At 32.2% G+C, this 23,753-nt stretch overlaps 1 protein-coding gene across 1 annotated transcript in view; it reads left to right on the plus strand.

Annotated features, from left to right (window-relative positions):
- The window catches only part of LOC147065369 (retinol dehydrogenase 12-like), a 32,653-nt gene extending 9,161 nt beyond the window's left edge, over positions 1 to 23,492 (plus strand). Inside the window, exons 3-8 of the mRNA XM_085956971.1 lie at positions 12,787 to 12,885; positions 16,260 to 16,399; positions 17,019 to 17,381; positions 20,640 to 20,766; positions 21,577 to 21,876; positions 22,993 to 23,492. Coding sequence (XP_085813097.1) covers positions 12,787 to 12,885; positions 16,260 to 16,399; positions 17,019 to 17,381; positions 20,640 to 20,766; positions 21,577 to 21,876; positions 22,993 to 23,131 — 1,168 coding nt within the window. The 3' untranslated portion in view covers positions 23,132 to 23,492. The remainder of the gene's footprint in view (positions 1 to 12,786; positions 12,886 to 16,259; positions 16,400 to 17,018; positions 17,382 to 20,639; positions 20,767 to 21,576; positions 21,877 to 22,992) is intronic.
- The last annotated feature ends 261 nt before the right edge of the window (positions 23,493 to 23,753 follow it).

Raw genomic sequence — 23,753 nt, forward strand, 5'->3', positions numbered from 1 at the left:
TAATTAAAATAAATAATATAGGTACGAGTAAAAAATAAATATTTACATTATTATCTATGATCCTGGCAGTCCTAATTCGATATTTGAAAATTTTGTTCTGAAAAAAACCATGTTTTGTTTTGTTTATCGTGTCGTAAAAGAAAATAAATGAACTGATGTTACTCTGACAGATAATACGACAGATACATACCAGTTCGGTGTAAATCAAATTATATTTTTGTAGTAATGAGTGAGGGAATAGCCATTTTTTATTCTCTACTTCATCGTTTTAAGATTTAAATGTGCGAGAATAATAATTATTGTGATTTTTGATAAATCTAGTATAAAGTATTAAACAACATCACAATTAATTCGTGGCAAATTAGCGGAAAGGTACAAAAAAGTGTCTTGTCGGAAATGAAATACTATTTTGAAAATATTTCTGAAAATATCAATTTCTTTATGAATATGCTCGATTCAAATTGAGGACATTCCGGGAGTCCATAAATCGAAGTGAAAGAGTTAAAAAGTGGCGTTTAGATAATATATATAATAATATTAGTGTGTTATAAAAATTTAAGAGAAATAATTATAAGAATCCCTGCAATTGCAACAAACACTTAATACGTACCTACTCCAAAATACCTTCGTATATCTGATATTTTTTCACGATTTAAAAAAATATGTATCCCTGTAAATTCAAAAATATGTGTTGTATATTGCACTTAAATATTGTATTTTATTGATGTCTGTGTAAAAAATATAAATAACACTAAACTACCGTTATAAAAATTGAATAGGCAGTAGTATGGTTTACATCACATAACTATACAATTATTTGATATAACGCTTTTTTGTCACATATTAACGGTACACAGATTGACGTTTGAGTTTTTGTTTATACTATATCACTATTATAAATTATCAATGCTCCTTCCACTCTTCTCGTCCCTAGTTCTACGCTGCTGGATAATTCGTCGAGTTCGTCGATCTTTCGGATTTTTGGCTGATCATTTAGTGATCATTGGGTGTCATTGAATTATTGCATTTGTCGAGAATCTCGCGATTCTGGTCAATTTTACCAAACTTAAGAAATACATTTTTATCATTTTATCGCATTATATTTATAACATATTATTAATTAGTATTGTTTCCTGGTATCAGCCAATGTTATATAATAAAATACGTAGATTGATTTATTTGAATCCATCAACTGCATAGTTTTTCTTTAGCGATGGGATCATATGATAAATTGAATTTAATGATGGGGTCAAGAATCACGTCATTACCTACATTACAATTTATAATTAAAACATTTTGTTTTCACGCTTAATGTCTTTGAAATAGAAATTGTCCCAAAATACGTACGCTTAATAAATTAATAATAAACTTTGACAGAAATAAAATTAGCCGTGCGTAGTAGGCATTGATATTCATAACCTATTGGAAACTGAACTTTTTCAATCTGTGTTGCTATAAAAATCTAATTTTCAAGAAAACGCAATTTAAACATTACATTATCGTTGTTTTGTGCGTTTTACGAAGTGAGGGTGGGGTCTATCGGTTAAACGAAAAATACTGTATCATCATCAACATTAGCCGGAGTTAATCCACTGGTAGATGAAGGACTCCCCTAGCTCTATCCACTCTTCTCGGTCCCTAGTTCTTTGTTGCCACGTACATCCACCAAACTTTATTAGCTCGTCTATCCAGCGGGGCGTAGAGCGTCCTGCGGACGTTTAGTGCCCTTTGGGTATCACTGTTGTCTACTCGCCGAGTGACACGTCCAACCCATTGCCATTTTGTCTGCTTAGCGACCTCACACCGTGCAATCTTGTATCCTTCTTTATCCATTAGTATTTTGTGATCTTTACGCGTTATTCTCAACATGCACCTTTCCATGCCACGTTGCGCTACTAGTAATTTTTGGATTTCTCTTACATTAAAAGTCTATGTTTCACGTGGATACGTGAGCGTTGTTAGCACTCATTGATCGAACACTTCACTCTCTAGATACACTGGGAGGTCACTTTTGAAGATACTATTCAGGCACCCAAATGCGCTCCTTGCCAGTTTGGTTCTGCGGGCAATCTAGTAATGCATATCACTGTCTTTTTTTTGTTTCCACAGGAAAAAATCTAATATAATGTATTGTTATATTTCATTTTACAATCGTGTCTCATGGGAAGTAATAGGTATTAGACTTTCTATGATGAAATGCTTTATTTTTTTTATGTAACAAGCTAATATTAAATCACCTAATCATTACTGATGGTCCACGATGGCCGCGCAGCTTAAGCGTCGGCCTATGACGTCGTGGGTCCCAGGTCGAATCCTGGGTCTGGCAAGTACACATATTGTTTTTCAATTTGTGTATGATTCAGAGTATGTACCTTTTAGGTTGAGCAAGTGGTTAACATCCATTTCTCGTATAAACAAAATGTGTTAACACAAAACCTCCAATGAGGCCTATATCTTATTGATCAGATACGGTCAAAAATAATCACAACTTTGCTTTTTTACGAGTGTTTAATATTTTTTTCAATCAAGGTTCAATGATGAACGTTAGAAACAACGTTAGAAATTTTATGTTGTAAAATGGATTATTCCCATTTTTTATTTAGATTAATTTTGTTCGCTTTAATTTGGTATGCCAAATATTAATCTAACAGAATATGGCAAGCCAAGGAGATTTTATTAACATCTAAATAAAGAACTGAACCGTCACATAACACTTCGATCAATGTTTTTTGTATTCACTAAAGAGGTTATTACTAACTATTTATCTCGTACGATTACTACACTGATAGATTCATTCAGCCTCGGCAACGAAATTTAATTTAGATAATTTGAAAAATATCTGATTTCAGTGCTTAAAATGTACAAAATCCGACCGGCGCTATTGTAGTATTTTGCTATACATATTTTTCGGCGATTTACATTTCTATATAAATATGTACTTACACGAATTCACGTTAATATTAGAAACACACGCGACTACAACTTCTTGCACGTTTCGGTCGTTTTAGTAGTTATTGATATACAATATACTAATTTATGAGAATTTTGTACTATTCCAGCGACCCGTCCGTCATTCTTAAGTTTATCTAGATATATTTTGTCTCATAACAGACTAAATTATCCTAAATTAAATATTATTATAAGTACAAATCAGTAGCGCTCAGTATGAATGTGCAGGTCGAGCACTGCTTAGGGGCAGCAGATTAAGTAAGAAAATAGAATAACACTATTTTTAAGAGTACATTTAGTAAATATGAATAAGAAATAAGAAACAACACAGAGTTAAGTAATCTAGATTTAACGAAATACCTGATCATACCAATTACTAGGCATAGTGTCTAGTTCTAGTATAATTAGTATATGGGTAGGATATTAAATTTTATTAATTTGTCCAATATTTTATTTATTTTAATATTTTTTCCAACTTTCATTAGATCCTTGTACTATACTTTTGCTTTATAGAATCATTTTAATGGTACATTCCGATATTTTTGAAAAATAATCGAGCGTTCCGCTTTTTGAAATTTTATATTTCGACCACTGTCTGTACCATCGATTGGTAAAAAATAGTTACTAGTCACTCTTACACCATTATAAAAATGGAACGTACAACAGGATATTTGTGATGCAAAAAAGTATTGCGTATATATTTTTTTTGAATTTTGCAATTATATATTAACCGCTCAAGGTGAATGACTTCAGGCAGTGAATACTAAACTATATTATTATCGTCAGCTATAATCAAATGAAATGTTCTCTCTCCTTTGCTCGGTATTAACGTATGAATTAAAATGCTGTGTACTTAGCAAGTGGGTGAGAGAAAAGAAGTATTAAAAATAATGTTCGGGGCTCTTAGACCTTTCGCTCATTAAGAAACGAATGAACTGAATGCTGATGGAACTCATAATCTGGCCAATGATGATTCGCACACGGCGCTATTTGAAATCCACTTGAAATAATAATCTCATAACCTCAAACTGCCAAATTATAAAATATTATACAACATATAAACAGGAATATTCTGGCTGCCTGTAACTATACCGACTATACTCGACCTCTTCCACAAATTTTAAATTAAAAATCGGTTCGCCTTTCTTTAACCTTTGACGTCTTGACTTGTTACTGCTTGTTCAGTTCAGTTCAGTGCTACCAATTTTGGTAAGAAAATGTGATTTTTCATCGAATCTACCGATATTGGCACCACTGTTTTATGGGGGACTGGAAACTGGGAGACTGTGAGATTAGCATATGGCGTCTCAGTTTAATAGCGAGCGTTTTGAAACTGACAGATTTCAGTCTTGCCGTGAGCGAGCCGCCATTGAATTACATTAGCTAGATACTGGCTGGAATTTTAGTTTCAGTCTCCTCGTTTTTGAGTATTCTCGTAAGGCATTAGGGAAAATGACATTTCGAGGACGAGATAATAATATTATATTATAATGAAGAGTTATAGGTTCTCATTTTATCAAATTTCGTGTACCTTAGCGAAAATATCACGTAGCACATAAAATACAACGGCAGAACTGTTACGCATACTATATTAAATAAAAATACATATAAAGTGAGACATGATCCCCACAAGGGAAGAATTAACAGAACTATAGCCCTTTGGCCCAAAGTTTAGGAGGGGGGAGGGCGTCGTGGTGGGTCGACCAGTTAAATGAGATAAACACATACTTACCACAAATTTGCTCTAATAATAAAATAAGTACCTAGTCGATGCAAATTGATATGATATATGATGATTGATATAATTTGATGATAGCTCACGTGTAGAATATTATTTTACAATTATTTTTTTTTAAATATTATGACGTATGATTGACTTTGATAACTTTTTTAACATTGATTAAATCGGCCCATTGGAGACTCAATATGCGTATATAAATAAATATAGATTACAAGTTTACATTAGATATTATATTATAAGGTTTATATTTATTTTAAAATGTTCAATAGAATAACCGAGTAATTAAACTTTAAATAAATTAAGGTAATCAGTGGATAACTTTCGGGAATATTCTTTTATTTCCATCTACATACGCTCATAAGAGATTATCTACTGTACACCTGAAAGATGAATTCATTCAATAATAATTTTGAGTTGGGGTTGAGAGAGAGGGGTTAGTGGCGGGGTACGACTTGTGCTTAGGCACCAAAAAACTAAAACATTCGAAACGAGTCTAAAATATGTAGGCATGCAGAAAATTTAAAAAAACGTTTGAGTTATGCGGTCGGCGATATAGCGCGATACGCGTGAGGTAACCTCTTCGTTGTTCCAGCCATTTTGCTAACTGACAATGTTTGTTTAAACTTTAAAGTGTGGTTAACCAACCTTATTTCTGCCAAGCCTCACTTCAACGCATCAAAATTTTATAGTTACCTAATTCTGAAAAAAAAATGAATTACCTCAAATTAAAAATGTACACAAGCAATACTATTTTTAATTTAACTTAGGTAGGTAAATATGTATATCACATTACATGTACAACTCGGATTAAACAAATGTGTTAATCTTGCCCATTTTTTGAATAATAAAATGCCTAATTCTTGTCAAATTTGGGATCACAGAGATTATCAATATATTTTTTTATCGTAAATATTTCACTATAATAATGTCGACATAAATTATACTGATGGTTTTATAAATGCGTTTAAAAATTAATAAATGTAAAAAATCTTAACACCACTTCACATTTATGTACTGAAATATGACTATATTCTAAACTAAAACATTAGAGCAAGAGGTTTAAAAGAATACTATTTTATGTAATAAAAATACTTTATGCAATCATCAAATGTTTAAAATAAATATAAAGGATAATAAGGCTTCAAAATTATATAAATAGATTATCTACAACGTTTAAGGAATGTCCAGGATCATGCTTTGAAAATTCAATAAAAGCTCTATTTTGACCTACGCTGAGCACGTCCGCCCTTAAGTAATTGTCGCGATGAATTATCATAATATTATTTCGAAACAGAAAACATCCGTGATCCTATAATTATTGATGACCGTGCAAGCGTTGAATTTGAAGCTTTTCCTGCAGCCAGGACTTATTTGCACTTGATGAACTTTTGAGGGCTTTAGTTATAATTATCAATATATTCTAATTATTTGTAAAAAATCACTAGTTCTACAATTATGATGAATACATATTTTTGAATGTCAACATAATAAATGTAGGTATGTAGGTTATTGCTATAAAATGATATCTTAAAACGATTTTAATAGCTATATTTATTGATAAGCACCTACTTCTGTTTTTTTAATGTTTAAAAAATACCGGTATTCAATAAGAAATACCGAAAAACCGGTATTGACATTTTCATTCGGTTTTGCAATCCATAATCTGGATATACGCCAATTTTTTACACCTTAATAAATAACCTATCTGCAATATAAGGTACAATGAGGGTTTTAAATGTTTTATAGAGACGTTATAAAAATATAAAGAGATGTAGTAGCAGATAAAATGTCTTATTCTGATCCCTACATAATTATGCTCACTATAATTATTTTGATGGCTATAATTTCATACATTTTTTTTGTATGGTAACAAGTGTTACAAATCGTTCAGTATTTAAATTGCACACTATTATTCAACTTTACTGGAGATCAATTGAATAATTATACACATTTTATAATGATGTACTTAGCTGTTTCATATGTAAAACTAATCGCAAAAAATATTATTAACAATTTATTATCTGACTACCGTTATGGACTTGATTCGAAAAAGTTGTATGTATCAATCAGACAAAAAATGTTGGCGTTGTATCAATTAGTTTTTTTTTTTGAACTTACAGTTAGTAAAGAAAATGACACAATTACTATTATTATTTACATTTTTATTTATTTAGGTACTGCAATAAAATTGATCGATGCCTTCTTTCGATGGCGATGTCGATTGTATCGACTCCATGGATAGTAGAGGATGCATATTTCCGTTCTTAAATAAATAATTAACGAGATAATAAATATTTATAAAAAAAACATCGAGATGTGGCTGCATGATGAGGATTTCCTATGTTGATCACATGGTATATGTAGGAACCTATAGATGCTGTATCTGGTGTTTCTTGGTGGTAAGCAATGACATATCATTGGTGGCAAGAAATACAGCTTCTATTATATTGTTCGGCAGACGGTTGCTTCTTATACATGTGTGTGACAAGGAATTATCGGCACATTAAGGAAACACTTGATTTGTCGTTTCGAAGTATTTATATTTCATCTCACTATCACACATTACTAATTGCGAATATATTATACACATCTTACATTATAACGTTTTACAATACTCTAGCGTGCAACACTTAGGCTGCGCGCACACGGCAAAGCGAAGTTTCGGATTCATCCGCCAAACGACGTTTGCGTTTTATTTGCGTTTTATTTGCGAGCCGATTGCGTTTTAAATGCGTTTCAAATGCGTCAATATTTCGACAATGCTGTCCAAGAGAAAACACGGTTTTCAAGGGGATTCATAAACGCCTTTTTTTGAAACTGCACCCTGCTGCGAGAGTATTTATCTTTCATTACAGTGGCGTACAAAGGTAAATAAATCAATATAAAATCAGTACGTAATATTGCATTATACCTACATTTATTTTCCCACTATTGCTTCTTTTGGAGCTGGACTGTTTTATATCGAAAGCGTTTTGAAAATTACCTATTGTTGAGCCTATTATATACCATCATCATCAATACTATCGACCGAGGGTACTTGATGGAGTTTGAATTTAAATTCTAATTGATTTAAGTTTTGTACTATTATTATTTATTAATACAATAAAAAAAGATTATAAGTTAATACACGAAGAAAGGGTAAAAACCTTATTACCTAGATACCTACTAAGTAAAGGATTAAGTACAAAAACATAATATTTTGAATAATTTGAATATTTGCAGTATTCTAAAAACCTGTTGTAAATACTATTAATACATTCGGTAGGTAAGCAGTTTTACAAAATATAATAAAAAGTTGTGACACAGCACAGCTATGAGAAGAAGTATTTCACGAGAAGAAAGGCTCGCCATATCTATACGGTAAACTAAACTATTATTATTTATTTTGTAGTATGTACTTATTTAATTAATTTTTTTATTAGTTGACACTGTCATCTTCTATAGATACACTAAAATGGAAACGGGTACTAATAATAATATATTGAAGTGAGAATAATGAATACCCACCTACTACTATTGATAGGTATGTGCTTGTGTACTTGTATCGGTACAAGTATATTTATATTAATTATTGTTTTTTTTGTTATAATATATTAGTTGCGATTAATTGACAATAAAATTTTGATAATGTATCTATTTAGCCGCTACAGTACCATATTATTCAATTACATATTCAAAAAAAGTTGGTAGTTATGAATTCAAAACACCTTTCATAAAAAATAGATTGAAATATTAGTAGGTATACCATCATCAATACTATCAACCGAGGGTACTTGATGGAATTTGAATTTAAATTCTAATTGATTTAAGTTTTGTACTATTATTATTTATTAATACAATAAAAAAGATTATAAGTTAATACACGAAGAAAGGGTAAAAACCTTATTACCTAGATACCTACTAAGTAAATGATGAAGTATAAAAACATAATATTTTGAATAATTTGAATATTTGCAGTGTTTCTAAAAAAACCCGTTGTAAATACGATTAATACATTCGGTAGGTAAGCGTATTAAAATGTCATTTCTCGTAAACAATAGTTTTCTCGTTGTGCAATATGTTGGGAGTTTAATAATATTAACTAATGAGAGATGTCACCAACTGTAACTACTCACTAAATAAAAAAAAAACGAATAAACAATGTTAAGGTATAGTTCGTAATATGCAAATTTAAATAATTTTTGATGAATACCTATATACCTATACCGAAAATATTTATATAAGTACCTATAGATACGTATTGAATTACCCACCTACCTATTCATATTATATGAAATACATATTTAAAATAACACCATTCTTTTGGGAAGAATACAAGTAGGTATGCATTTGGTTATATTCGATATTAAATAAGTATGTATCTTTAATAGAATCATGCCTCCTTTTTAGTAGTAGAATCTTTATGTAGGTATCGAATCTATAAAATATTTTTATTAAATTTAATCTGTTTTTAAGCGTGAAGGCTCGCCATAACTATAAGGTAAACTAAACCATTATTATTTATTTTGTAGTAAGTATGTACTTCTTTAATTATTTTTTTATTAGTTGACACTTTTATCTTCTATAGATACACTAAAATGGAAACGGGTGCCAATAATAACATATTGAAGTGAGAATAATGAATACCTTCCTACTACTATCGATAGGTATGTTCCTGTGTACTTGTGTAGGTACATGTATATTTATATTAATTATTGTTTTCGTGTTATAATATATTATTTGCGATTAATTGATAACAAAATTTAGATAATTTATCTATTCACCCGCTACAGTAAAATCTATAAAATATTTTAATTAAATTATATCTGTTGCTCTACATTGCATGAACGCCACTGAAGCAATGGAGTAATTAATTATGTCATACAATACGTGCCATGAATATACTACCTACCACATGTTCTTTTAAATCTTCCCATTTAGGCCAGGACCGAACTTTTGAAAGCTTAAATTTATGGGGGCGCGTATTAAGAAATATTACTGATTAACCACATAATTATGTTCAGAAAGGCCTAATAAATTTTATTTACCAATGACAAACTCATGACCGGATGAGTGGGTATTTTTCATTAAAAACTTGGGTATAATGTAAAGGTTTAAGCCTACGCAATCTGCACCTAGCACATTGTCATATATAATAATATGAAGAATGTTAAATCTCAGTCGGTTCCATGACAAAACAGGACAGTGACAAAACAGAACATGACAAAACAGAACACCTGGAGAAAACCTGGCTGTTCTGTTTTATCATGTTCTGTATTGTTATTGTTGTCGAAGTCATGATGAATTGTTTGCAACCAGAAAGATTCACTTGAATGATTAATGCTTATTTGGACTATGTCTGCATTTGCGTATAGCTAACAAAAATCCGCATGAAAGTCATTAAAAATAATTTCTACACTATGAAAATATCATCAAATTAAAAAACGCTTTCGATATAATATAACAGAATTCTATTCCAAATCAAGCAATAGTGGAAAAAATAAATATAGGTAAAATGGTAAAAAAGAAATACTTAATAATTATGTAGGTAATGTTTACATATTATATTTTTATATTTTATTTATCTTAGTTCGCCACTGGCGACAAAAAAAAGGTTTTTTTTAATTCTTCGGATAGTGCAATAAATAAATTCTTACATAATAACACTAACGGTGAAAACAAAAAGTACTAATATCCATAATAGCTATAAGTTGGCGAACACAATAAGGCACATATTGTATGACATAATTTATTACTTTAGTCCGAAAAAATTAAAAAAATCTTCCTTCTTTCTTAATTAGTGTCATCAAGAATTTCACAGTGGCGTTAATGCAATGGGGAAAACAGATATAATTTAATTAAAATATTTTATAGGTTTTTTGTATATAATTTGTTAGAACAATGTAATATATTATTATACCTATTGTATCTTTTATTAAATAAACATTTAAAACATATTATTCATAAACATTTGAAATATCTCCCCTTAAAATCTGTTCATATTTCCAATAGAATATTATTGCTTAGAATTCAATAGCTACACATTAAAAAGATAGCTATTGTAATGAGACTCGACTCGGAGACTCAGGTAATTTCGTGTTAGTGTACCTACTAATATTTCAATCTATTTTTTATGAAAGGTGTTTTGAATTCATAACTACCAACTTTTTTTGAATATGTAATTGAATAATATGGTACTGTAGCGGCTAAATAGATAAATTATCAAAATTTTATTGTCAATTAATCGCAACTAATATATTATAACAAAAAAACAATAATTAATATAAATATACTTGTACCGATACAAGTACACAAGCACATACCTATCAATAGTAGTAGGTGGGTATTCATTATTCTCACTTCAATATATTATTATTAGTACCCGTTTCCATTTTAGTGTATCTATAGAAGATGACAGTGTCAACTAATAAAAAAATTAATTAAATAAGTACATACTACAAAATAAATAATAATAGTTTAGTTTACCGTATAGATATGGCGAGCCTTTCTTCTCGTGAAATACTTCTTCTCATAGCTGTGCTGTGTCACAACTTTTTATTATATTTTTTAAAACTGCTTACCTACCGAATGTATTAATAGTATTTACAACAGGTTTTTAGAATACTGCAAATATTCAAATTATTCAAAATATTATGTTTTTGTACTTAATCCTTTACTTAGTAGGTATCTAGGTAATAAGGTTTTTACCCTTTCTTCGTGTATTAACTTATAATCTTTTTTTATTGTATTAATAAATAATAATAGTACAAAACTTAAATCAATTAGAATTTAAATTCAAACTCCATCAAGTACCCTCGGTCGATAGTATTGATGATGATGGTATATAATAGGCTCAACAATAGGTAATTTTCAAAACGCTTTCGATATAAAACAGTCCAGCTCCCAAAGAAGCAATAGTGGGAAAATAAATGTAGGTATAATGCAATATTACGTACTGATTTTATATTGATTTATTTACCCTTGTACGCCACTGTAATGAAAGATAAATACTCTCGCAGCAGGGTGCAGTTTCAAAAAAAGGCGTTTATGAATCCCCTTGAAAACCGTGTTTTCTCTTGGACAGCATTGTCGAAATATTGACGCATTTGACACGCATTTAAAACGCAATCGGCTCGCAAATAAAACGCAAATAAAACGCAAACGTCGTTTGGCGGATGAATCCGAAACTTCGCTTTGCCGTGTGCGCGCAGCCTTATGCGGACAGGTGCATCCAGGCGAACACTACTGACGGAAGCGAGTTAATAATATCCTGTCATTTGGGGATCCGTTTCTCGGTTATTTATGCGCCAGTATGGGCATAGACAACCGTACGAAAGCTAGGTAAAACCTCTACAAACCCTCCATACTTTGTGCGTTGGAGACAGTGACCTGCCTAATTTTTAGTCCTAAATTGTATGAAAATTTGTTAATTACCTACCCAGCTATTTTGTTATTTATTTCGAGCCTTAAACAAACATATGCAACAAAAATAAAAAATTACATCCACAATATTAACTATCTACTAAGGATTAGAACATTTCCACGAAATATACTCGCAGACAACGATGTTTCTAGATACGTAAGGGTCTGGGGCGCTGCTAGTTATAAAGGCTCCTTTGTAAAAAAATACCTGTTGTCTGAATGTCACTGGTTAGAGATCTGTGTGACTGACCCATGATAAGGAGATGTTGGTACTGCAATTTGAGCGCCAACCTTTCATAGAAGACGAAAACCGAAGAAAAAGAAGGACATAAAAGACCGACTTTTTAAAATATGTCTCCAGAGAATTCTTCGGTTCTCCAGAAGAATCCGAAGTCGACGTGGATGAGTGGGGTCGACTACACGATGATCCCGCCAAGCGAAGGGCGCTACGGGCCTCCCAATACAACCAGTTAAGCTGATGGCAGCATGCATGATCGCTGGATGGACATAACTCACATACAAATGACATTTAAAATATTCTCAACAGTGATGGCCACAGAAACTATGAATTATAATAACTATCTTGTTATTTATTGAATTATTATGTCTATCTATAAAAAAAATGTTATTGAAATTAATTATACATTACCTATGTATTTCGATAAAACTTTAACTTGTTCTTTCTTTTTTTTCAGCTATGATTTCTTCTTATGGTGTTTTGGGATTTTGCAGACTATTATATTTTTCCCCTCATCCGCCGTGAAAGTTCTGGGATATTTTGGATCATATCAAAAGTGAGCTTATATTTATATTAATTCAATAATTTCTTAAAATATAACTGATCAATATTACAATATCTTTGTTTTTTTTTAATCTCTACCTAATGCGGAGTATTTTTGTTTTTATTATTATTACCTTTTCTCTACATAAATACATTTTGTCAATTTTGAAACTTATTTTGGAAATATGCCATATATCTATTTACATGAAATGACTATCCTACAGTGGCGAAGGGTGGAGGTAGGTAGTTAAGATACGAAATAAATAGTGCACACTAGTCTATCAGTCATACGTATTAATTGTTTTCATTGAATTAAGACTACAAATTGAAGATAGTATTAGTTAGTTTTTAAAATTCAAGTAAACCCTGTGTATACCAAGTCGTAATAAATAGTCAAAAAGTATTCTATAAAATATATAAAATTATGCTATTTAATCATAAATAATTTTGGATATTTAATCAATCCTCAAATTGCAAGCATTATATTTTCCCGTCAGGTGCGTTCTTCTATTGTGTTGATTGTGGTTTCACGCAAAAATACGAGTATCACGTAATTTTTGCTGCACAATTGAAATTCAACTATTATTTTGATAATATTTTTTTACGATTTGTACCCGTTGTAAGTTATGATTTTCCACAAATAATTTCCCATAACCCTCTATACTAGAATTTCTCAACCGGAGATCACAGAAAATGTCAGGGGGAATAGCAAACTCTGGGAGCGGGGCAGACGGAATACAATATTTCAATAAATTATACAAAAACTATGTAATGAAAACGATTAAAATTTATACATTACTAGCTGAGCCAGCTGGCTCTCGTCAGTCTGTCTCGCTAGGTCTTGCAGACGGCTTGGCGGTATTGGATATTAATATAATTGTGTAGTATGCATAGACGGCGCCATAGTTTTCCCTTCGGGATGGATTTTCATTCACCTCAGACAGTTTGACATTTCGCAGATTTGTCAGTTTTACGATTTGCAAGTCGTCACTGCCAATATAAATTTGAGGTCATATGCGTCTATTCTGGAGTCTGGCCTTCACAATACCGTCTGACTGATATGCCTAGTAAAACAGCTGGCTATCGCCGATTGCTACCACTGACATTTTAGTAGAATATGTTTATATATTGCACTTTTTCATTCATACTTATTTGTTTTCGTTGAACCAAGAAAACATATTACACATGTTGTTTGTTAGTTTTTTTATAATTCATTAAACCCTGCCTAAGCCAAAAAATAGTAGATAAAATATTATTATATCTATAAAATATCCAAAATGATGTATGATTTAATAGCATAATTTAAAATATTTTATGGACAGATACGTATTATGGCTTTATTTCCCACGGATTAATTGAATTTTAAAAACTAACCAACACCATCTGTAAACTGTAGTCTTAGTTCAATGTAAATAAATACGTATAACTGACAAAGTTTAGTCTGTACTATGGTGGATCCACCCTACCTCCACCCATCGCCACTGCAGGATAGACTTATTTTTTATACATTTAGATTATAGCGTTATAATACGTTTTATTTATTCAATGGGGGAAGATTCCATTTGAATGAAAAAAATGTAAAAACTATTTCTCATAATAAGTCTTTTAAGATACTCGTCATTACCACTCTGAAGGGGTGTGTCCATATTATGCTTTGCTTCGGAGCAAAGATGGTACTTTATTGTAAAATTCGTAACTACTTAACTCATTTAGTGCTAACACCGCGACTGGCGCGTTTGGTGCAATTGGCCATTATATATAATTAGCGTGTTATTTAAACGCGGTAATTTAAATGAATTTAAAACTTCAGCAGTGATTGTGAATACTAAGGAATAAATTTCAACATGCTAAAATTATTATTTAACAAATTATCTGTGGGAAAAAAAATATATAATATGTATATACCTATATCATGTAACAAAAATGGAAAAAGTAGCAGGTACTTACTTATTGTACCTAATTGTGTCGTAAAAAGGTGATAATTGACTATATTTGACTAAAAATATATAATATTTCACTTAGAAGTTATCAAAAATAAATTAGCAAACAACGTGCATAATGTCTTTATTAAAAGAAACATTATTGCAATTTATTTTTTGTTGAGTATTAATAGTTACTTAAATAATGATATACCTGAAAGAAGAAGAAAGGTTACTGTAATTTTATATATAATTATTATTATAAAATATATAAACATCATTTATTTTTAATTAAGTACTTGTTTGAAACCTCACATGAATTTCATTTACCTACCTAAATGTAAAAATAATTCAAAAATATTACTGAATCACGATAAATATCTATCTATTTTATATGGAAGTATATGATACTTACTATAATATCGAGAAGAACGTAATATATATAATATAATGTAGTTTCATATATTACTCGTAAGTCTGAAATTATTCAATTTATTGATAGCAGTATTAAAATTATCTTCATCTTACAATAAATGTCTTGATTGAAATTGATTATTTATGGGTGCTAATAGAAATGTCACATTTTTCTAAATTCTAAATTTGAATTCTGACTCGTCAAATGAACTTGTTTTAGGTGGCTCGCGAAAGAAAACAAATGACAATCATTAGTCTATTAGTTTGACAGATAAGTGGCAGTAAAGTGGTTTTAGATTATATTTTAGTAGTAATTAGTGAGGAAACATGCATTTAATTCTTGTTAAATTTCTTAGTACGCCAATGTGCTGCTTACAGATTTGAATAGTTCTGTGGAATATTAATTTAGATTTGTGAAATATCGGTTATATAGAAAGTATTAAGCGACAATATAATCAATTTGAGGTAGACGGACAGCAAGATGCGAAAATGTATGGTGACGGATATAAAACGCTATTTAAAAACGATATTATCTGTGATTGTGTCGAGTTTTATCAGATTGTGCCGGATTCAAATAGAAGTAGATTCTGGACTGCAAAAATTGAAGTAAATTCCTTTAATAATCAACAAAACGGTATTTAAATAAAAAAGTTGGTGCGTTTTCCAAAATCTCTTAGGATAATAATATATAGGAGATGCATACATACATACAAGATACTTAATAAAGAAATTACAAAATTATTACAATTCAAAAATATATATAACGTTGCACCTACGTAGTTCATAAAATATATTTTAATTATTTTTATTAAACATTCATTTTTAAATTTTAAAATAAGCTGTCCAATATGTAATGTTTATTTCAAAAATATTCCTCCAATAAACTATTACGGATGGAGACACCATTGTAAGATGGCGGCAAAATTAAAACAGTCGACCCTATAATATGCACTAAATAATATGTTTTTTTTATAATGTAAATTAAATAATAAAATTTGTGGTTAAATTGATACTTCTATTGAACTAATACGTAACAGGTAATTTTGTTATTCAGGTTCTTATCTCCTCTGATATCCGCACCGCTATTCAATGGAGTTTGTAAAACCGATGCACGACTGGATGGAAAAACTGCCATCGTAACCGGATGCACTTCGGGGATTGGAAAAGAGACGGCGTTAGAATTTTATAAAAGAGGCAAGAAACTTGGCTTTTTCTGTAAATGTTTAACACACCTTTGCACGTTCACTTTTGATTCAATTAATACGTGTATAATATAGATAATTACCAGTAGTATAGTGGTACATAAAAATAAGCAGATGGTAGTTTTTAAACATCCTAATTATCAACGAGCCCGAAACGTTGAGGAAAGAAGGAGGAAGAACACGTGTTGAAAACTCAAAAATCTCTTACGATCCTAATCCCCTCTCTCCATTCACCATTTTTCTAAAGCATAATATGTTTTAATAACTGCAATGATAAAGATTATTAATAAATCAAATGGAAGCGATGGGATGCATTTTCCCATAATCACTCACAGGAATTGAACTGACTGATTGCTTCTTCACATATTTACGCCCAATTTTATAATTGTTTTTAAGTTAAAAATAACAATGGCAATATATTTCTTTATTCACGAGACTCAAAACTACGTAGAACATAATATTGGTGAAAAATACATGAAAAGGTCCCCGGCTTCACTACATCACTGGTAATTATACTAACTATACTAACGGATCCAGAAAGATAGTCAAGGGGAAGAGGGGTGGTGATTCAGTATGAAAACATAAGTCGAATAATAAATGATTTTTTACAGGAGCACGTGTTGTAATGTGCTGCCTTACCACCGCAGAAGCTGAATCTACAATAACTGACATCGAACAAAAATGCATCGGTCTAACAGGACTTGGGAAACTGGTGTACTATATCTTAGATCTTGGGTCATTGGATTCCGTCCGTCAATGCTGTGAGGAAATCGTGGCAAACGAGGCCAGCGTGCATATTCTAGTGAATAATGCCGGCATCATGATGTATCCTCAAGGAAAGACGGTCGATGGATTCGAAACGCATTTCGGAGTGAATTATTTGGGACATTTTCTTTTTACACTGACGCTTCTGCCGATTGTGGTCAGGTCGAAAACGGCGAGGATTATTAATATAACATCAAGCGTGCATTTTTGTGAGTATTACCTAATATTATTTATAATAATATACCAAGCATAAACATATACACAGGCGGGCGTGGAGCCTTTGGATTAATTGAATTTTAAATTCATTCTATAAACATTTTACCATTGTGATTTAACTATTAGTGTCATCGAGCATCGAATATCAACCCTGGTTGGATAAGATAATAGTGTTCTACGCATGTTAAAGCTTTGTGTAAGTACTCGGACACTAAACAACAAAATAAATAATGTTTTCAGTCGGCTTAACATAAAAAGTAAAATTAATTAAACTTCAAATACTCGTAAACACAACCGGTATATTAAAACGTGTACTTTGTATTATAACTTTTGATTAACTTATGTTTTCTTATTATTAAACCACTGTTGTTTTATTATTAATAACCATGTCCTTGCTTTTTCGTACAAGGTGGTTGTTAGCAATTTTTAACAATAACAAAGCACCAGTCTTTGAGAAAATCACATAAATATATTGTATCATCACCGGGAATCGAACCCAGAGCTCCCGGAAGGAAGGCTAGAGCCTTACGCACTTCACCACGAGAGCAACCTCAAACTAATGTTATGAAGCGTAGTCTACCCCAGATAGGCTGTTGATGGTGATGGCAATGCATAAAAAATCAAATATCGTTTTTCAAGAAAATTTTACTAAATACACCACGTTACTTTCTATATAATAATACTGAACATACATATATTTGAAAAAACCTCTGAGACGCCGCCCGACGGGACTGGAATCTGTGATCACTGGATTCGCGCCGATGTATTTTACCAATTAAGCTGTGGGCATAATAAGACAGCAGAGGAAATAAAAATCCGCCTTATCTCCGGGAATAAATGCTGGCATGCCTGCAAGCGACTGGTGGGGTCGAAAATTCTAGGCCGAAGAAGTAAACTTCTAATTTATAAAACAATTATAAGGCCAGTGGTCACTTATGGCTGTGAGACTTGGTGCTTAACTCAAAACGATGAAAACAAATTAGCTGTCTTCGAGCGCAAAATACTCCGCAAAATCTTTGAACCCACATTGAAAAATGGAACTACAGAATAAAAATGAACCACGAGTTGGAAGAGCTGATTGAACAGCAAACAATCATAAGATACTGTAAGTCCCAAAGACTACAATGAGCGGGACATGTGAAGAGAATGCCTGAAGTTAGAGCACCAAGGATCATGACAAAGTGGCTACCCCAACGGAAGAGACCCAGAGGCCGTACAAGAAGGAGATGGGCTGACGCCGTAGAAGTGGACTGGCTTCATATAGGAAGACATTGAAGTTAAAGTCCCTCCACCAAACCCGCCCCATACCACCCTCGGTCTTAATCGAGAGTATCACGGGACCCATCAATTGGTGATGTGAAGCATCTAAGAATTGGCCTGGGAGTGTCCTGGGAGAAGATGCCCAAGACTTAGATTGCTACGCTCAGAGTGAGCTCTGACTGAGTTTACTGAGTTTACTCTAATGCAAAGTGCCAGGGAGAGAAAAAGCACATGGAAATTACTAAAAAGAAAATGAATCTACTTGTTTATTAAATTAAAGAACGAAGCTAATCATACAGGCAGCAAAATTTATGTGAAGAGATCTTCACGCCCGTAGTAAGACGCCGCAAATTTTTTGAAAGCAAGATAATTGGCCTTAGTAGCAACCAGGTCGGACGGGCCGATGGGTCCAACAACTGGTTGGACCGACCTGAGCATTTCCTCCCGTTCGGAGCACATACTCAGACACTCCCATAGGATGTGGTTGGCATCCTGTATTTCCCCTCCGCATGGACATGTCGGACGGCTTACAAGTCCAAGCTCGAAGAGCTTGCCAGCGAATCCACCATGACCAGTCACAAATTGACTGGTGTAATGGTCTGGAGTCAGATATTTGGTTATCTCCATTCGCCACTGTATGTTTGGAAAAAACGTATATGTGTGCCGGCCCTTGGTCGATTCGTCCCACTTTCGCTGCCAGGTTGTAATGGCCGCGTTGAGCGACATGAGTCTAATTCTGCGCCTCAATAATGCTACTCCTTCGCCAGCTAGCCGAGGGGGAGGAACGAGGTGAAAATCACCAACGTCGGCCTCCTCGCCATTGAGGAGCAATATTGAAGCGCCGCTGACCTGAATATGCAGGTCAAGTGGGAGAATGCCGGCCAGGACCGGGAGCGCGTCAGTTGAGGAAGTACGGTAGGCCTTGGTAATGGACAGAAGCGCGATGCGCTGTCCTCTTAAAAGAGAGATTCTAAGTTTGACACTTTTGGGAATGCGCGGGCACCAAGCACTGGCGGCATAAGCCGCGATTCCCATAAAAATGGCGCCGTAGGCGATCTTGAGCGCCCTATATAAGAAGCCTCATATAGGAAGACCCGGTAACTGAAGAAGTGTGGCGAGAGACCGGAGTGAGTGGAGAGCGGTTGTGGAGGAGGCCAAATCCCACCCCGGGATGTAGCGCCGTGGAAGAAGAAGAATAAGCTATGGGCATACTGTCTAATTTAGAGGAAATTAATGGGTGCATGAAATGTTTATAGAATTACGTTAATTTTGGATATCGGGTTTTATGTTTTAAATCAATTAAATGCCCTAATTACTAACCGACGTCCAGATCACTTATTTCCTTATAGTTATATAACGTACTTGCACGTGCTTATAATTTAATAAACTATTTTTTGTATTCAACACATAATAATAATAATAATCTGTTAATACAAACCTCTACTCTGTAGAGACCCATATGACCGTATTAGGATCAGACAGGGTCAAAAGAAAAAAAGAGAAAAGAAACCGAACCATAATAGACTAAAAATATTCTTCTATCATATCATATAAGACAAGTAATGCCGCATATTATCCTACTATGATAATGATTTGTACCTGTGTCGAAGAATATCTGTATTCTCCAGGTACGATTTAAATATGCAGATTAATAAATGTCAGTCATTTTAAGTGTTTAAATACATTAGTGATTAAACTTACTTCTATCATTTAAAATTTATAATCCATACCTATAATTTTTTCAAATAACGCGACAAAAAGCCACAGCTGTTTACTGGGTATGGAATATGGATATTTTGAAGTATGAAAAATAGAACAATTTGCCAATTAAATAAATGCTTTCAATACATATTTTTTGCGTTAATTCATTACCTATGTTTATAATAAGAAACTATTTGTGCAAACTATGAAGAGTTTGTCTCGATTATGAAACTAATAGATCATAATATAGTGCAAGGAAAACTTACACTATTTAAAACACTTTTTTTCAGTTGGTGCCATTAATTTTAATGATCTTCATTATGACAACACCGAATACTGTTGCTTCAAGGCCTATGCCCAGAGTAAACTCGCCGTTATTTTATTTTCAAAGGAGTTGGCTAGACGACTTCAGGTAACGTACCTATTATTAATTAGTTGTAGATATTATAAAAAAACTTAGCAATTACTGGACCAATGTGGATGAATTTTTCACAGCTTACAGATATTGTTAGTACTAGTAGCTTAGCTTAATATGAGTTTGGTAATAGGATCCGATTTTAAGATAAAACTTATCGAAAAAACGCACTTGCATCAATTCATCAATAGAGGTTGTGATCGTCATTTATTCGTCTCGAGAATTCTCGACATATCATGAAAAAAAAATCTCATTACTCGAGACTTTGTTCTTTAGAGAATTTCTTTGAGAATTTCGAGATTCTCATTTCTCAAGAATGAAGTTAGAAAATTTTAAGTTTAAGAGTTGAGAACCAAAAAGGTATCGTTTCTAAAATTTCTTTGAATGAAAGAGCTAAAAAAATTGGTTTTCTTAATTTTTTTCATTCGCGAAAGACAATTTTTCAAGCAAAACAAAAAAAAATCGAGACCGTCGGATCTGTACAGTTTTTTTTCAGAAATTTACAGTACCTACATAGTCTGCTCGTCTTATAACTTATATCTTCAAAATATATTAAAATCTCGAAGAATATAAAAAATCTTAATCTCAGACGAGAACTCATCCTTCACAGGGCGGGGCGGACCGCTTAATTTTAATCCCCTATTTCTATTAAATGTAACGTAATGTTTGTAAACTGTACGTTATTTAATCTTTAAACTGTTCTCTCCGGCAAGTTGTTGTTTATTAGATTCACCACACCATAGCTTTAACACCAAGTACATTGTATTTTCCATAATATATATATTTTTTGATACGGCTACACCGCTACATAGTGGACATTTACTAAGTATCTCCCCTTATTATCCGTACATAAAAATGGTTGAATGTGTGCGACGAATTAACTTTTCTTTGTTGGCAAACAACATTGAGGAAGTGGTCGTGCACGCAGTCCACCCGGGCGTCCTCCGCTGCAAAATTGGACCGCACTTAGACCAACTTCTGGTCAAGGGCGCCAATGTAATGTGGTACATGGTCGGATGCGTCACGCTGAAGTCACCAAAATCTGGAGCACAGACCACGCTGCACTGTGCACTAGACGAGTCGTGCGCCAAGGAATCCGGACTGTATTACTGGTAAGTCGATCTCTGAAGTATTTTTCGTCTTCTATGCCCTGATATTTTGTAATCAATTTGATGACGGCCGTTCATGTGGCATGCGAAAAAGGTATTCCTCTCGTCGATATCCAATTCGGTTACAAGAGTCCACCGTCTGCCAGCTTGTCATCACGCTTCGATAATACCTATCCAAAGAATAATTATTATGAAGCTTGCCCATGTGTAATTATTATATCGACCAACATACATTCACTTTTCGATATTCGATTGAATGATAAATTGATAAAGAACTATGGACGCTTTTAAATCAACGATTTGGCGATAGATGTCACTCTAAGCTTGACGGAAAATAATAATTTATAGAATAAATCAACTTACCTCGCAAAAGACGCGTTGAAAATATAGATCTCTAAAGTAAAAGATAAATAAAATTAATTTTGCGTGCAATTTGAGACAGAGTTATTTTTTGAGTATCACTTAAAAAGGCACACTGATTACTAAAATAATTGTTATAACTCATTTATTATTCATTTAATTCAAATAAATCCTTTGCATATTTGTACGTATTGAATTCTTCTATTATTTATTTATATTTTAAGTTAATTTTATGTATCAGTGGAATCCAGAAAACATGTCAAATAATAGGTTTTTGTGTTTTTTAGCCTTTTTTTATGACAAATGACAAAGGTAAAAAGTCTATGATAGAATTAAAAATTAAATGATAAAATAAAACTGGAGCTAAATATACTCTTCAAGATATTTAGATAATAGAGGGCCGTTATATGTTTTTTACTCGCTCAACACCTCATACCTACCAAACTGGTCATTATTTTGACAGATTTAAATAAAAATAGATTGTATAACTCAAATAATTCTTAATAAATATATGGGACTCTATATAACTAATACCATAAAATGATGGCTACATCTATTATTAAGTAAGTAACTTAAACTTTAAAAAAGTCAAAATATGATTAAAAATATTTTATTTTCACCATGTCCTGCACCCTATAACGATTGTCTCCAATGGGTTAACGTACAAAGCATTTATATGTATGTTATTTAATTTACATTGTATTTACGGCAAATAATATTATTTATTATGTAATGATTGTATTATTTCTTGGTTCATAGTGACTGCACTCCACAAACCCCATCCGAAGAAGCCAGGGATCCTGAAGTAGCCTCAAAGTTATGGGATGTCTCATGCCAAATGGTGGGATTGGACGTTAACCAAAAGAATCAGCTGTTACCATGCTCAAAATTATTATGAATACGATTAAATAATAAATTTAAACTATTATAATTATTTATTGTCATCTAACATCTAAGTTGTATACGGAGCTCTTTGAGGTTTTCGTATTAAAGTCACTGGCGAATTGCAGTTTGTTATATCTCTACGTAACACACAATGAGTTTCTTCTTTTCTTTTCACAGTTTGTATGAAAATTATAATACTAGGGTTCTTTTTTGGCTTCCAATTAATATAGTTAGGTTTTATCTCTATAGAAAAGGGTCTTCTTCAATATCGATGTAGAAACGTCATTTTAATTATTAATATTAATTCGATTTCTACATTATGTGTCAACGTATCTGTATATCTTACAATATGTATAAAGTTGTGTTGAAATGCTTTAATGCTTTGATGTCCTTTTATTTTTAGTATTCAGTAACGTCCGTTATTATGTAAATTATCATGAATAATGGTAGCTAGATGTAATTACATGAATATGTAATGTGCACGATAATACGGATCATAGAGAAATACTGCCACTTTGGGTTTTTAAAAGGTTCTTGAATTCCCGCCTCTTAACCAGGCAACAAGATCTTATTATAGCAATAATTATAATTTATTTCAATAAAATATATCATTAATTTATAATTGAAATTTTAGT

Source organism: Rhyacophila brunnea, unplaced genomic scaffold (genome assembly GCF_057557595.1).
Source record: "Rhyacophila brunnea isolate RB1 unplaced genomic scaffold, BYU_Rbru_1.0 scaffold_6, whole genome shotgun sequence".
Taxonomy (NCBI): domain Eukaryota; kingdom Metazoa; phylum Arthropoda; class Insecta; order Trichoptera; family Rhyacophilidae; genus Rhyacophila; species Rhyacophila brunnea.